Below are 15,967 nucleotides of genomic sequence, written 5' to 3' on the forward strand. Positions count from 1 at the left end.
CGATAGCAGATGGATTTCAAGATTGTTGGTCATATGATATGATCAAAGGCTCCAGAAGAACTTCTTAATGGACCTTGTCGTGGAATTGTTCTCTCAACTGTGTTTTCAAGGTCAAAAAAGACCTCTGAAAGTAAACAGACTGCAGTAATTGATAGTAAAGATATTCCAAGTTGCAGCCAATCACACTTGGGCAGGTACAGAAGCAGAAATACACACACAAAAACACACTCTAATCCTGGAATCACATGCATGGAAATGTTGAAAAGCTTCTGGCATGCTTTCCCCTGCTTATCACAGACAGGTGAGTATATACACACACAAACACACACAGTCAACACGCTCTGACTTGATGTTAGGGGACACATCTGAGAATAACACAGCCCGTCTACTATAGACTGCTATCAATCACACGTGGTGAACACAGAAGCTGCACGTCTGTTGCCAGCATCAAAAACTACAATCCAGACCTCTGTGTCAGCTACTGTTCAGGGGTTCGTGCAGCGTATTACACCACGCTCCCGCCGCCTCGCCTGCTGCACCACACAGCATCGCCCAGTTCCATCTGCGGCTGGGTGAGATGATTCTGACAGAGTCCAGGGCCAGAATCATGCCCTGCTGGACAGCGATCAGACAGGGAGCAGGAGAAAGAGCGGGTTGCCAGATACAACAGAGGGTTGCCAGTTTGTGCAGCAGCTTATATGCATGTCAGGCTACAAAGAGAAATCAAAACACAAGCTGTCATTCATCCCCAAATCACTCCATTTGGGGCCTGCAATGCTTCAAGGAATAAAGAAGAGTGCCAGTTTTGAAGGAGGGTAAAAAGCTTAAAAATCTGCCGTTTGGTCTGGAAATAATCGAGCCGATTTACCTGCAGCAAGTTAGTTTTGATAAGATACCTCACTGCACAGAGCTCAGCCTTTGCAAATCTTCCCAGTGTGGCCTTGCAAGTTATTTCATGCATGCCTAGTTAAGTAGAGAGAGACTTGGCAAAGACTGCAGATGAAAAGAAAGCCCATAAGGCACCTCTCGCCTCCTCCGATCAGTCCCAAGATTCAGTCGGTCGTGCACAGCCTGATATTAACCTGATGTTTCCTTCATCTGGCCTTATTTCTGACAGCTCTGTCTTCAGTGATCACATAATGAGAGCACATTCCATATTGCCAAAATGTCACAGCCTGCCCTTTTCAAGCCTCAGCTCGACACACACAAAGCTAACTGTTTTCCTTTAAATGTAGGAGAAAGAAAGTCCGGCGATACACAGGTTGTGACTCCACTTGTTTCATGTTGCTGTTATTCATGGCTGCAAAAAGTGGTATCAGACAGATCAATTGTTGCTGACCTTTTTGCCTTGTGAACTTCTAAATCAATCTTGCAATCCCTTGTCACAGGTTGCATGTGACTATGAGTAGCTCACGAAAGAGTAGTTTTCAATTTCAATTTCAATATTACTGCAGGCCTGAATGAGTAACACTATCCAGAATTTCAAAAGAATTTCACAATCACAAAGGCTGAAGAATGGTTCACCAACTATTTCAAGATCTTGGGAAATTTGCCTATTTGCTTTCTGGCAGAAGATTTACATAACTCTCATATCTCTACGTTAATATGAAGCTACAGCCTCGTTAGCTTATCTTAGCATGAAGACTGGAAACAGCGGTGCCATGTCATAATTCCGACATCCCATTATTCCAAAAATTACCCATTGTTCCAAAATCTCAATGTTTCGACATCCCATTGGTCCGACCATGTTAAACCCATTGTTACGAAATCTCAATGTTGCAATGCAAAAAGTTGAAAAAGCAAGCAGCGAGGTAAAGCAGCAAGAGAACGTGTTGTGGTGTTGTTTACTGTTGTTTACTGTTGCCATGACGACAACGGTCGCCCTGTTTAGAGGAAGTAGAAACAATGTTGAAAGTTATAATTTTAACCCAAACCATGATCTTTTCCTAACCTTAACAAACCATGATCTTTTCCTAACCTTAACCAAGTAGTTCTTGTGCCTAAACCTAACCAGACCTTAACATGAAACAGTTATTTTGTAACAATGAAAAATGAGATTTCGGAACGACAGGACTTCGTAACAATGGGTTTAATATGGTCGGAACAATGGGATGTCGAAACATTGAGATTTCAGAACAATGGGTCGTTTTCAGAACAATGGGACGTCGGAATTATGAGCGGACCCCGGAAACAGCTAGCGTTAGTTTGTACGAAGGGAAAAAGTCTACCAACACCTCTACAACTCATCACACTGTATATAACTTCTTCAAAGATACAGTTGATAACTTTTATAAAAAATAAGTTTGTATCATATTTGCTGAAACTGTCACTACATCCATACAGAAAAATGTGAGGTAGATAGTCTGTAAAAAAAAAAAAAAAAAAATCACGTCCTTCCTTTTCCCACTTGTTTTGCCTCTGATCACATTTGCTAGACTCCCCTGCTGCTGTAGGAAAACAACCAATCAGAGCCGAGGATTGTCAATCATGTCAATCACTGCTCATGGACTGTGCTTAAACTGTCAAACTTTGTAATGCTGATCAAAAATCGATCAAGATTCTGTTACTGCATTGCCTATTTCCCCCTCAAATGTTTACACAAACATATTTTAGTGTACTGTTTAGCTTTGAAAGGAGAAAGATTGTTCCCCAGCCACCATTTTGGAAACAGTAGAGCCCAAAACTAAGCAACGCCCACCAGCTGGAGTTAACTTTTTCAAGTTACAGCTAAACAGCACACTAAAATATGTTTCTAAAAATAACTGAGGGAAAAAATAAGCAATGTACTGACAGAATCTTGATTCATATTTGATTAGCGCTGCCTAGTTTGACAGTCTGACAGTTTGAATGCAGTTCACAAACAGTGATGGACATGACTGACATTAGAAATTCCTCGGCCTTTATTGTTTTCCAACAGCCGCGGCGAAGTCTCGCAAATGCCATTGAAAGCAAAACAAGTGGGAGGAGGGACATGCTTTTTTTCACAGACTGTCTCATGTAGCCTAATGTGTGTATATATATAGACAGAGACAGATTTTGTTACCTTTGGAGAGAGCCAAACTAGCTGTTTCCCCATCTTCACTTTTTGTGCTAAGATAAGCTAACGAGGCTGTAGCTTCATATGAATGAAGAGATACAAGAGTGGTATACTGTAAGTCTTCTTCATCTACCTCTTAGCCAGACATTGAATAAGCAAATTTCCCAAAATGTTTAACTATCAGGCGACTTTACCGTTGTAGGAGTGAATCTTTCTCCAGTCTTCCTGACTGAGAAAATTTTGTGAAATTCTCAACAATTTTTCCTATTCAAGCTAAACTGTAAAAGTTTTGTGGGGGTTTATGTACCTGACAGCCTCTTGGCCTTGAAGCTGTCATTTTTACACTTTAGTTTTTGTACAGGTTAAACAACTGCAATATGACATCTTAATTAGCGAGTTTTAGAGGTGTTGGTAGGTAGAGAACAGAGCCAGGCTAGCTGTTTCAGCCTGTTTCCAGTCTTTGTGGTAAGCTAAGCTAAGCTAAGCTAAGCTAAGCTAAGCTAACCAGCTGCTGGCTGTAGCTTTACATTTAAAGGAACACTGTACCTGCAGAATGTCCATTTGTAGATCAATGACATATTGTGTTACCTTGAAATCATGAGGAAAACATTTTCTTGCATGCCTTCACTGAAAACAGCAAACATATTGATTTAGTGATTGGGGACCACTTTAACAACAGTAACTAAATCAAAACATCCATTTACAAACTCTCACATCACTTGTGCAGTATAATCCTAGTCTCATGTATCTGATTGTATGCTCAGTACTTCCCAAACACTAAAATCTGACCAATTAAAACTGAACTGAAGGTGAAACTCATCTATGCTCTCTTCAAAGCCAGACTCCAATACTAAGGTTATGACTTAGGGAGCGATCACACCTAGATGAAATGATGATACGGCGCGTCTGACCGGCGTTCAAGCGTCCTTTTAGACGGGCGTTTTTCCGGCGTCTTTTTAGACGCGCGTTTTTGTAGACGCTTCTTTTTAGATGCTTCTTTTTAGACAAGTGTAGACGCTGAAAAGTTCAAATATCTTCAACTTTTTTGAGCGTCAGATGCCAGTAGCTAGTGCGCTTTGAATAAGCGCTTCCAGCGTTTCAAGCGTCTTTGAAGCGTCCTCGTCTCTAGCGTCTCATTTCTGTGTGATCACCCCCTTAGACTTATGGTGTGTCTCAAATCACATACTTCCGTTAGTACACTTCTATGTAATATACTATGTGCACTATGTACTCATTGGCATAGTGCACGAATTTCGACAGGGCAGTGTTGTCTCAAACCAAACACAGCCGTTGTGCACTCACCAGAAATGACGACCGCAAATTAGCTAGTTAGCAAACTAGCATTAGCATTTGCGTTATCGTTCGCGTTACCAAATCATTACAGACTGCTAAATTAACCCAATAAACATACTGCTGGCTTATACCCGACAACAGTATAGTGGTGCTTAGTGCAAAATACACATGTATTTGTACAATGCAGCGACGTTCACGGTCGCACAGTCCTCGGCCACTATTTCCAGTTTGAAAAGTGGTCCCTCCCCTTCCACTACGTAGCCAAGATGGCGACCATTGAGTGTGAGAAGTGTCCATAGTTCCACACTCAACTTCTTGACCGTTTTGAGTGCACCATCCGGGTACTCATGGTGCACTGCATTTTTCCATACTTCTCAGTGTGAACGCACTTATGCACTCCAAATATTATGTGTAAGTACAGAAGTACGCGATTTGAGACACAGCAATAGTTGTTAAAGGTGGTCCCCAATCAATAAATCACATTGTTTGCAGTTTTCCGTGAAGGCATGTGAGAAAAACAGTTTTCTTCACTAATTCTAGCTGACACAGTGCGACTTATAAATATACAAACGGTCATTTGTGGGTGAAGTATTTCTTTAAAAGACGACCATGACAGTGGTATTGATCTTCACATCTTACTCTCAACAGAAAGCCAATAAGCATCAGACCATTCCTGTAATCATCCCCTGCTTCTCGCTGGGGAAGATAGACTGTAGGTGCATGTACTAACAGGAGAACAGCCTGCGCACCCTTCCACTGAATCTTAAAAGTATCACTTTAAAGGTGAGCCACTGCACAGTTACAACACCTCACAGCTTCATGGAGAAGCTGCCTCAGCCTCCATACGATGATGCATCATTTACATAGACAGAAGTCATACAAGTAGGTGCACAGTGGGACTCTCCCCACCGGCTCCCCCGTTGTCAACCTGCCAGTGAGGCCGCTCATGGGTACCAGGAACATCAAGCACAAAATAATTCCCTGCTGATTAACCAGCTTCAGCTTGTTCACGACAACAACACCATCAGCTACATCATTACCGGCTTATGGAGCAACTCAATTACGCCTCATCTTGACAGCTCTGACAGGGTTCAGCTTCCACTTGTGTGTACGTTTGTGTGAAGGGCCTATGCAGCTGCCAATTGAGCAACGGCAGGCCGCAGTCAGACAAAACAGCATGTGGGAGTCTGGATGGGTTTCTTTATAAAGCCTCTGAGTTCAGGTGCAAGAGAAATCGTACACATTAAAGATAAGAGTCTGTGGTTAACTAACACTCTATACCGGGAGCATGAAGGGTGCTGTACAGAAGAAGAGCCCATTCTCATATTATAAGTTGCATAAAGGCACTTAGCTGCTCTCACTACAACCGACATATGCCATCTCTAACCCTGAGCTACATTTCCCTCTTTGTATGTATGTGTGTGTGCATAGCGGTATCACTCAGCGCATTATTATCCCTCAGCACAAGATGAATAACACTTTTGCTGTTAATACACTCCTGCTTGATGCGATGCTGCAGTCTACCAGGACAATGGAAGCACTCCAGCATAATTATTCTAGACACTTGTCACAAAAGCAACAGCGGCTGGCTTTCTGCAAAGCATTAATAAACTACTGCATGACCTTGGCTCAGCATTTAAAGGCAAAGTCTGCTGTTTTTAAGAATTCATATTTGCACCTTTCCTTCTTAATAGCATCATAGATGTGCCTTTGATTCATCTGATTGAGTTTACCTTCATAAAGTGTATCTGGACGATGCTAAACCATAAGAGTAACATGGAACATGTTGAAGAAGCACACTCATAATATCCAGATAAACAAGTTAAATGCAATCCAGGAGTTGTTTGCAGCACTACTTGTTTCAGTGTGCCCACTTCCCCTCAACTTGCCTCATGTATTTCCCCTGTGGCTCCTACATTTACCAGAATGCCTTTCACCAATCTCAGAGCATGAACATTTGGCTTCAAGCGTGAACTTAAAGCTGGGGTAGGCAGTTTAATTTTGGCATCACTGGGCAAATATCCCATGATAACTTTTAAGTATATTGTAATTCAAGTGGTCTGAGAGAACACTAGATTACTGCACCTCCTCTTCGCTCTGTTTTCAGGCTTTAGAAAATCTAGCTAGTGATGGGAGACTTGGGCCAGTCACAGGTGTTGGAAGAGGCAGCGCTGATCTGCAATGCCTACTTCTTCCTTCAAATGCTTTTAGAAGCATATTTGTGACCCGGCCACCATGTTAAAAACAGTCAAGCTGAAACGAAGCACCGCCCACTGGTCGCAACAAATATTCTCATTTTACAGCTAAACAGTTCACTAAAATTTGTTTCTGAGAGGCAATGCAGTATCAGAAATGTGGATTCATATTAGATCAGCGCTTACTGGTTGGACTGCAGTTGACGACTAGTGATCGACATGATTGGCAGCTGCGTTGGGGACTCCTTTGAACTCACTGGTCGTTTTCGTGATTCATGCAAATGCCACTGAGAGCACTATGAGGAAGCATAGGTGCATGATTTTTGTCACAGATTATCTGCCTCATGTACACTGTCTGGATTTAGTGACCAATTTATTTAAAAATATAGATTTTTTGTCATAATTGCTAAAAAAAAAAAAAAGCTTTAATCTCCTCTGATTGGGTGTCTCCTGTTACACATGAGCACAAAACTGTATATCTGGAAAGAACCTCCTTATCTTTGATTCCGAGGCCCCGACACTAAAAATCAGATGTTTCCGCTCACATTAAAAACATATGACCTGTTTCCTGCTTTTGAGCTTTTTAGCAGCTCCAGACATTTAGAAACTGTAGCTGTAAGATAAAACTAGGGCTGGGCAATATCTCAGTACTGATCAGTATCATGATATGAGATTAGATATCGTCTCAGGTTGTGGATATCGTAGTATCGTAAGTGTTGTCTTTCCCTGGTTTTAAAGGCTAAAAATCTCATTGTGTACATATTTTCTGAACGCACCAATAGTCCACCCTCCAATATCATCCCAATATCGATATTGAGGTATTTGATTTTCTCCATGTTGCCCAGCCCTGTGTCCACTTCCCCTGAATCTGCCTCATCTATTTCCCCTGAGGTTCCTACATTTACCAGAATGCCTTTCACCAGTCTCCAGAGCATGAACATTTTTGCATTAACCATTAACTTAATCTCCTCTGATTGGATTTCTCTTGTTGATGAGCACAAATTATACGTCTGGGAAGAACGCCCTTAATGAGTTCTGAGGGCCTGACACTAAAAATCTGATGTTTCCAGTCACATTAGAAACATATGACCTGTTTCCTGCTCTTTAGCAGCTCCAAACATTTAGCAACTGTAGCTGTAATATGAAACTAGGGCTGGGCAATATATCAGTACCGATCAGTATCATGATATGAGATTAGATATCATCTTGTGGATATTGTAATATCATAAGGGTTTTCTTTTCCTGGTTTCAAAGGCTGCATCACAGTAAATTGATGTAATATTCTGACTGTTGTAGCTGTTTAATTAGTCGCATTTAGTCATTATATCCAAATTATCATGGTTATTTATCAGAAATCTATTTTGTAAATGTTTTGTTTAAGCAACAATAGTTAAACTTACAACATTGCTGCAATACTGACATCAAGGTATTGGGTAAAAAATATCATGATATTTGATTTTCTCCGTAATGTGCAGCCCTTTGTCCACTTCCCCTGAATCTGCCTCATCTATGTCCCCTGAGGTTCCTACATTTACCAGAATGCCTTTCACCAGTCTCCAGAGTATGAACATTTTGCATCAACCATAAACTTAATCTCCTCTTGTCTCCACTCACACTGAACACATAGTTTTCTAATTTCTAAGCTCTTTAGTAGCTCCAGACATTCAGCAAATACTCTGTGATTTTAATAAAAAGCTAACACTATGAGGACAAGAGGGTTTCAGGGTTTTTCCTTTAGTTGTTCTGAGGTTTCACATCCAGCCTGACCTGCACAGTCCAAACATATTAGGGGAGAACAGAGCAAAGAGAGCATCAAACAGTCTTTGCATTTACAACAAGACACTCTCTTCTTGTAGACGCATGAAATGATTGTTTTACTGTACAGTAAATATGGCACAGCTGACTTCAACTAAACATAAACTCTGCCCTTTTTTTCTCCCCAGTGTTATGAGGGGGAATACCATTGCTTTAAATACTTTGTTAATACATAGGTACACATGGGAGTACTTACGCACTAGCCCAGATGGCGGACCCTCTAATTTGAAATCCAAGGGTATAATTAAGAGACAAAAAAATTAAAAAGGAAAGCATGAGGATTTGCTGCTCCGACATGAAACGCGGCACAAATTACAGCAAGGAGAAGCTCGGTTTGTGTGGTCATAGTTATTAGATATTCACATTAAAACAAAAATATTTAGCTTTGAACGGGAATCCGGCTGTAACTTTGAAGTGCTGCAGGGAGACGCAAGCATGTCCCTGCGTATTAATCTGAACTTGATGGTAAATTAAATAGATGATATCAGATGACTGAGGGATTCGAGTTCATTTCGGGGGGGAACTGGTGTCTGCGTGGTTCAATAAAATACACAATAGCCAGTAATGCAGTGCAGACCACAGTGATATGATAAACACCACAAAGATGTTGTGCCAAAATCAGAAAATTCAGACTGAAGTGGGATTAATCAGCTAAAGGCAGCTGGAGCAGAACAGGTAAACACATCAGGTCTGAAGGCGCAGGATGTGCCGGAGAGTCCAGCGCGTAAAAGCTGCTGGTTTGGCTCACAACCCGGTCGTTTCACTGACTACATCAGCACATAGCTTCCAGAACAACACACCATCGCTTCCAGATGATTTATAAGCATTTTCCATATTTACACGAACCCCTGTTGGTCGGATTTTGTCGCGGGGACTCCACAGGTCCGAGGACACCTTTGGATACGGTCTGGACCACAAGTGTTTACCCTGTAGGTGTGGAGTTAACTCTGAAACTGTAGTGTAATCAAACCCGTCGCTCCGCTCACGCTCACGCTCTTGTCTTCAAACAAATCAAATAACAACAAAACATTTTCTCCTTTTTGCTTCAGCCGCCCTCCGTAAACACCCCGAGCGAAGACATCATGCAGTTTGGGAAACACTGTGGGATCTGGACCACGAACTATGAATGAAGTTACCGCGACTGCAATCTGTGACATGTTCGATAAACCAAACAGGAAAATATCACAATAACATTAAAATCAACGCACTTTCTGGTGTGTGTTGTCAGTTTCTGACATGACAACAACGCAGTGCGTAAAAGGAGCAACTTTGGAGACGCTTCCGACCGTATTTATCGGAATGCATCCTCGGAGAAAAAAAAAGGCGAGTACAAAAGTTTGACTCACCGGTGTCGAAAACACTAAAAGCCGCAGAAGAAATAACCCCAGCGAGAAGAAGAAGAGCAGAGGTGACTGTCCAGGAATCCATCGTGTGATTAAAGAGTCTGAACTGGCTCTCAGGTGAAATGCAGCCAGACGGACGGATGCGCAGACCGGCGGGGCTGGTGGACTGACGGACTGACTGACTGTCCGGGTCTGTGCAGGAGTCGCTCTTTGGCCGGCGTTAAAAGTCCCTGAACTTCAAGGCAGGTCCTACAGCCACTACTACACTGACACCACAAAGACGGGAACAGATAGTAGAAAGCAGGGATCCTATTTCCAACCCATGTGACAGGAAATAGGGGCAATAGATTCAACCTGCAGCGCTGGGGAAGCAGCAGAAAGAAAAGAGGAGGAGGGAGTGAGGGTGACGGTGCTGGGGCTGGAGCTGGAGGGTGGACTCAGTGGTGCAATGAAGAGCAGGTTAATGAAGAATAAACTGATTTTCCTTCATCAGAGACAGGATTTAAAACACTTTCCCCACAGTAACAACCTGAAAATGCATCTAACATTACAGCAAAACTGCTCAAAAACTACCCCAAATGTTAATAACAAACTTTACGCACCATGCAGTCATTGTGCACGCAGAAGCCACAGGATATCAGAGCCACCATAAAGCATGACAGTTCACTGCAGTCCCACAGACACACAATATAAGTCCCTCTTGGAATATTATGGGAGGATTGTCTTGTTTTTTATGATAATCTAATTTGGGGTCCATTACATTTGGAAACCCCTGAGCTAGGACATACTAAACTGCACACAAAGGGAAGTCAAAGGCTCCCAGCAATACATCATTTTAATAGCTACATTATGCAAGAGGGGGAAAGTGAGTGAGAAGGATTTGCACATGATCCTGATGGAGCAGTGGTTACAGGAGGTAACCCTGTGGTTTGATACAATGGAGACGTGGATGAAGCAAGGGAAATTATCAGTATTTGGAGCTGTGATCAAACAAACATGTGATCACAAACTATTTCTGCTCTGTTATTTTGCTGCTTGTATTTGCTAACATTTAATAAATAGAGGCAAGTCCCTGGGCAGAGTTTTGGGAATCAAAGACTTCTTTCTCTGGGTGAGTTAGAATTGTTGACGTCCTGTACAAGATCACTCTAATCCACAGGAATGTGTGAGATGTTTTATCTCTAAACTGAGTTGAAAACTAACACAAATCAGCACAGTATGTTTAGATTTTAAAGCTGGGAGCATGTCAGCATAAATGTTCTTCCTAGAGGAAACAGATTAGAGAATAAAATCAGGATGTGATGTGACCCCTCTGCTGACTGTCCCTTCACATGTTTCACTGGATACAAACAGGTGCACTGACCCCACTGTCACTGCGGCTCACCTCTGCCACTTCAGACTGGTGTCTTTGGTGTGAAACAGCACCCTCGTGTGTTTAATGTAAGCACCATGCAGCACTGTAAAGAAGAGTCCAAGCAGCCAGTTCGCCTAAAAATAGAAAATCCAGTATGAGCTCACCACTGTTGAAGAAAAAAAAAGAGCCCAACATTTATTTTGCCAAAACCGACGGGGTTGAGATGGGGTGCGCTGGGAAAGTAATCTAGCATGACGTGTGCCCTTTTGAGAAATGTAACTGTGTGGCCTGAAGATACTGGCTGGTAAAAACTCCACTTATATTACAGTGGGAGGCGAGATTGTTCGAGAGAAAGAGATTTATTATAATTTAACCCACTGTCAGTTTACTGTGGCTTTTACTGTGATGTCTAATCTTTTCTGAAACTGCATGACAGCTGGTTTTCAGTAATTCAGTTAATTATATACACTGGATGTCCTGTCAGTGTCGGAAGAACTACATGCATTTATTCAGTTTCGAGGTACTTGAGTACTTTATACTTCTCTACAACCTTTCAGAGGGAAACATTGCACTTTATTTTGCCGCTATAGTTAATTTGTAACTTGAAATTTACATACAAAAATATAGGAAATACAGTCATTTGTTATAGATTAAACAGAACATAAGGTAGTTTCGATAAGCTCAGCTTTAATTATCTACAACAGTGGCTTCCCACCTTTGTCATTAAAGGTCTAGTGTGTAGGATTAGGGGGGGTTTAGTGGCATCTAGTGGTGAGGATTGCAGATTGCAGCCAGCTGAAACTTCTCCTGGTTAGAATTCTTTCAGTGTTTATTGTTCAGGAGGTTTTAACAGGGGGGCGAAATATCTGCAATGGCCTCTTCCTTTCTAAAACAAACAGATCTGGGATCTCATTTATTAAACAGTGCGTAGGATCCATATTAAAAATGTTTGTAAGCAGAAAATGTCGTGCAACAATTCCTACAATCAGGCTTCCACCTCATCATCTGCATCGGCAATTTCCGTCTCCAAACTGTTTGTAAGCATGGGTCAAAGTTTCTGCTACGAAGTCTGTTTGTGGGAAGTGGCGTACACCTCTTTCAGGGTTAGTTATGTGCATATACAATGTTTATAAATGAGACCAAATCAAATCAATGGTTTTCCAATGCTCTCGTCTTGGAGTGGTTGCTAACTAGGGACTGTGAATTGAGCTATCTAGAGCCAGAGTTAGGTTTGTCTGTTCTGGGCTACTGTAGAAACATAGTGGTGTAACATGGTGATCTCTGTGGACGAGGACCCGCTCCCTATGTAGGTATAAACATCTCATTTTACTGCAATAAAAACACAATTATTATTTTACGGTGATTATATACTCACAAAAACAAATTTATCAGATTCAGTTTCTGCCAATATATCCCCCTAAATCTTACAGATTAAACATTCTTTTCAATTACTGCGTAAATTGCTGACCCTTGACTAAAGCCCCTTTTACACTGCCAGATTTTCGGCGAACGTTAGGCCGCTTTGCCGGCAAGCTGCGAGCGTTTAGACACACAGAGCCGGATTGGCGAGTTGATCCGAGGTGCCCAATTTTCCGCCTCGTAGGGTAGACATATTGGCAGAACCTTTTTGGTTTAAACAGACCGAGGCGCCCTTCCGCCACGGGAGGGGCTGTTGAAGACGCCGCACGTGCGAGCCACTGGCGGTGGATAAACAGGAAACAGCTGATAGCAGGAATGAGCAGCTAGTAGCAAGAGGGAAACGCAAACCTGACAGACACTGTAAAGATGAGCAACTGGGGAGACAAGGAATTGCGCACCCTCCTTGTCCCTGGAGCACGTCACTGTTTACGTCACACGCTGAGCTACACGTTTTGTTGCTTGCTCACGCCCCCCATTGCCCCGAAAAAGGCACATTCTGTATAAACAAAAGTAGGCAGGCGGCATTTTGCTGCACTCCCCAATTTTGTTTTATACTGCCAATGCTGAAAAAAGACTGATTGGGCTTTCCTGCAAATTTGCACAATTCCTATTTAAAAAGGGCTACAGAGACATATTACTATAACAGCACAGACCAGCTAATAACCTGTACCATTAATCCAAATAGTTAATGCAATAACTGTAGGAAATTTTGATTTTGAGCAGATGACTTCCTGTGAATATTACACCAGAGATTCGTTTTCCTGATATTTTTGGTAACTTTTTATAGTTTTTGCTGTCTGCATGATGTGTGTATTGTATATGTTTTCTAACCAATCATAGATACTTAATAGGCCTCTTTTTTTTTTTTTACAAATTCAGTGTTTTCCTCTCCCTGACGCTTGGCCATTGTGTCAGTAGCTCTTTGGTTGTTTTAACAGCAGCCTGACAGTTCTGTGATCTGTGACCTGTGATCTTGAAATAACACACATCACTTTGGGTGCGCCAGTGCAAGAAAGCCACCACGGACACCACAACTCCAGCATACTCCAAAATACAGAGAGCTTTCCCTGGCAGTGATAGGCTCAGTGAGAAATCTGCAAACTTGTTTGGCAAAGGCTTGAATGTAACGGACGTTCAGTTATATGTAAAAGTCCCACACTTCAGTTTTGAGGATCTCGTGTTTAGGATTTAGCGGCATCTAGTGGTGTGGTTGCAGATTGCAACCAAATGAAACTTCTTCTGTGTGCCAACCATGACAGAGAGCTACGGAGGTTGACGTGGAAACTCAAAAATGCAAATGTACGTTGCGAAAATATGGAAAGGCAAAACACAAAAACGTGAATGCCCTTATCTAGAGCCAGTGTTTGGTTTTTCTGTTCAGGGCTACATACCATTTCTATATACCATTTCTACCAAAATATGCCTCTGAATCTTACACGCTGGACCTAGAAGTAAGATTTTGAATGCAGAAGTGCATCTTTGTCATTGAGTATTCTTACATCAGGTACTTTTACTTGGGCACAGCACTAGAATACCTATAATACACTATATATAGATGTACCCCTGCTGTATCCTATACGTCGCTATTATTATTTAGTATGTGAAATGTCATGAGAATGTGCTCATACAAAGCAGTCTCAGTGCCCTCAAACTGAGCATTAACTACTGTGTCCATATGAAGATTAATCTGAGTTGGAGTCCTGTCATTACCTCCCATCTCCTCTGCTATCAGTCTGTGATGCTGCAGTTGTGGTAGCAAAGCTTCCTTTGTCTTCTTTGTCTCCCTCTGTGTGTGTGTGTGTGTGTGTGTGTGTATGTGTGTGCGCGTGTGTGATCACATGTTGGACTTGTCTGTACACGCCGCCTGGCCACATTCCTTGTGGTCTGCTGGAGTTACTGTAATTCTGTTCTGTCTTTTTGCTCTCTCCACATAAAACTCGGCACTTCCACACATGACATTCACACTTAATTCTTTTGGCATTTTGCCTTTTATTCTGTCCGACCGTTTTTCATTTGGTTGAGAACATCAGATAACGGGTATCTAGAGTCCTTCACGGTACCATGTGTGTACATTTTTAGCACGGGTGGCCGCAGCGAGAACCGAGCCCTTCACCCTGCCGGTGTGTCCTGCCTGCTGAGTTATGCAAGACGGAGGCTGGAGGTCACAGCAAGAATAATCCACTGAGATGTATTAGAAAGTACTCTGGCATCCCTGACCTGCCTGCCAATGGGAAGTTATGCATAGTTGAATTAGAAGTTGGCCCAGATGCTTTGAATTCACAAATTCAGGAGCCAAGACTATGTCATGTCCTTGTTTTCTCTTGAGTAAACATGAGCGCCAGGCCATGAATTTTAATGCCACATTTCTCTCCTTTGTGGTCAAAACTATGTCTCCTTGTATGCTTCGCTTTCTCGCCTTCTTGGCATCCAAAAGAATCTTTGGTTGCATTGTACCTAAAGCTCTCAAGCCTTTTTTTTAAGCATGAAAAGGGCTTTTTTGAGATGTCATTTTGTTTCATTTCATCTGAGAGAGAGGCACAGAATTTAAAGGGTCAGTCACTTACACTGTATTACCCAAAAAGAAAAAAAAAACCTTTTTCCTCACTTTCCTTTAGTGGTATCAAACCATGCAGATCGGTTTAATGTTTCTTATTCCAGGATTTAAGTCTTTGACATTTCAGCGACCACTTCAATACAATAAAAGCTGAAGGCAAACTCATTTGTGGTGCTCAAAGCATTAAAAATGACATTTAGAAACTCAACAGCGGCGTGTTTTTCCAGAAGCGGTTTCCTGGTTATTGAGGATCATTCACAGATCAAACTGTGAGCAGTGTTCACAGTAAATTAATCTGCAACTATTTTGATGATCAATTAATTGTTTGAATGGCACACTATGGCAGTGACTCCAAATGTGGAGTACTTGTACCAAGAGGGTACTTCAGCTGTTGCCAGGGGACGATCAAAGCAGTCATTTTTTGACCGCTTTGTTGACCAAAAGTTAGTTGACCAGAAAGGTCATTAGTCGGCCTATATGACTGGACAATGTGGGAATTTAATTTGAAAGGACAGATGCAAGAAGTGGCCACGCTCAGCAGTCAGACAGGAGTCAGGTTACAAACCAATCACAGCTGACAGATATCTTTCCCTTCTTCTGTAAATATTCAGTCTGATAAATACAGAAAAGTTGATCATGTTAGTGCAGGGCTACCCAGAGCTTTACATCTGTCCCACAGACTATAGGCCTACGCACTTATAAACAGCTCCTGGAAGAAGATCAGCTCTGCACTCAGGATTTCAGGTAAATAGGCTATATGATGCTTGTTAAGGTTGCTTAGCAACCTCAGACGCAACCTACCACTGTGCTCTTGAAAGCTGGCACAAAAAAGGTACAAGAGTAGCGCCCAGTGCCTGATCTCACGTTTTCCAGGTGGTTAAAGACGCAGCATGTGTACGGCCCCTCATTTCCAGGGCTGGTACCTGCGGTTATTCCACAGGCTAGTTAATAACATGT

The 15,967-nt window shown here is 42.1% G+C and overlaps 1 protein-coding gene across 2 annotated transcripts in view; it reads right to left on the reverse strand.

Moving 5' to 3' along the window:
- kremen1 (kringle containing transmembrane protein 1) overlaps window positions 1-10,023 on the reverse strand; it is a 93,837-nt gene extending 83,814 nt beyond the window's left edge. For both annotated transcript variants that reach the window (XM_050051866.1, XM_050051863.1), the window contains exon 1: window positions 9,687-10,023. In XM_050051866.1, coding sequence (XP_049907823.1) covers window positions 9,687-9,768 — 82 coding nt within the window. In that variant the 5' untranslated portion in view covers window positions 9,769-10,023. The remainder of the gene's footprint in view (window positions 1-9,686) is intronic.
- Between the last annotated feature and the right edge of the window lie 5,944 nt (window positions 10,024-15,967).

The sequence above is a fragment of the Epinephelus moara genome, chromosome 8 (assembly GCF_006386435.1).
Source record: "Epinephelus moara isolate mb chromosome 8, YSFRI_EMoa_1.0, whole genome shotgun sequence".
NCBI lineage: Eukaryota > Metazoa > Chordata > Actinopteri > Perciformes > Serranidae > Epinephelus > Epinephelus moara.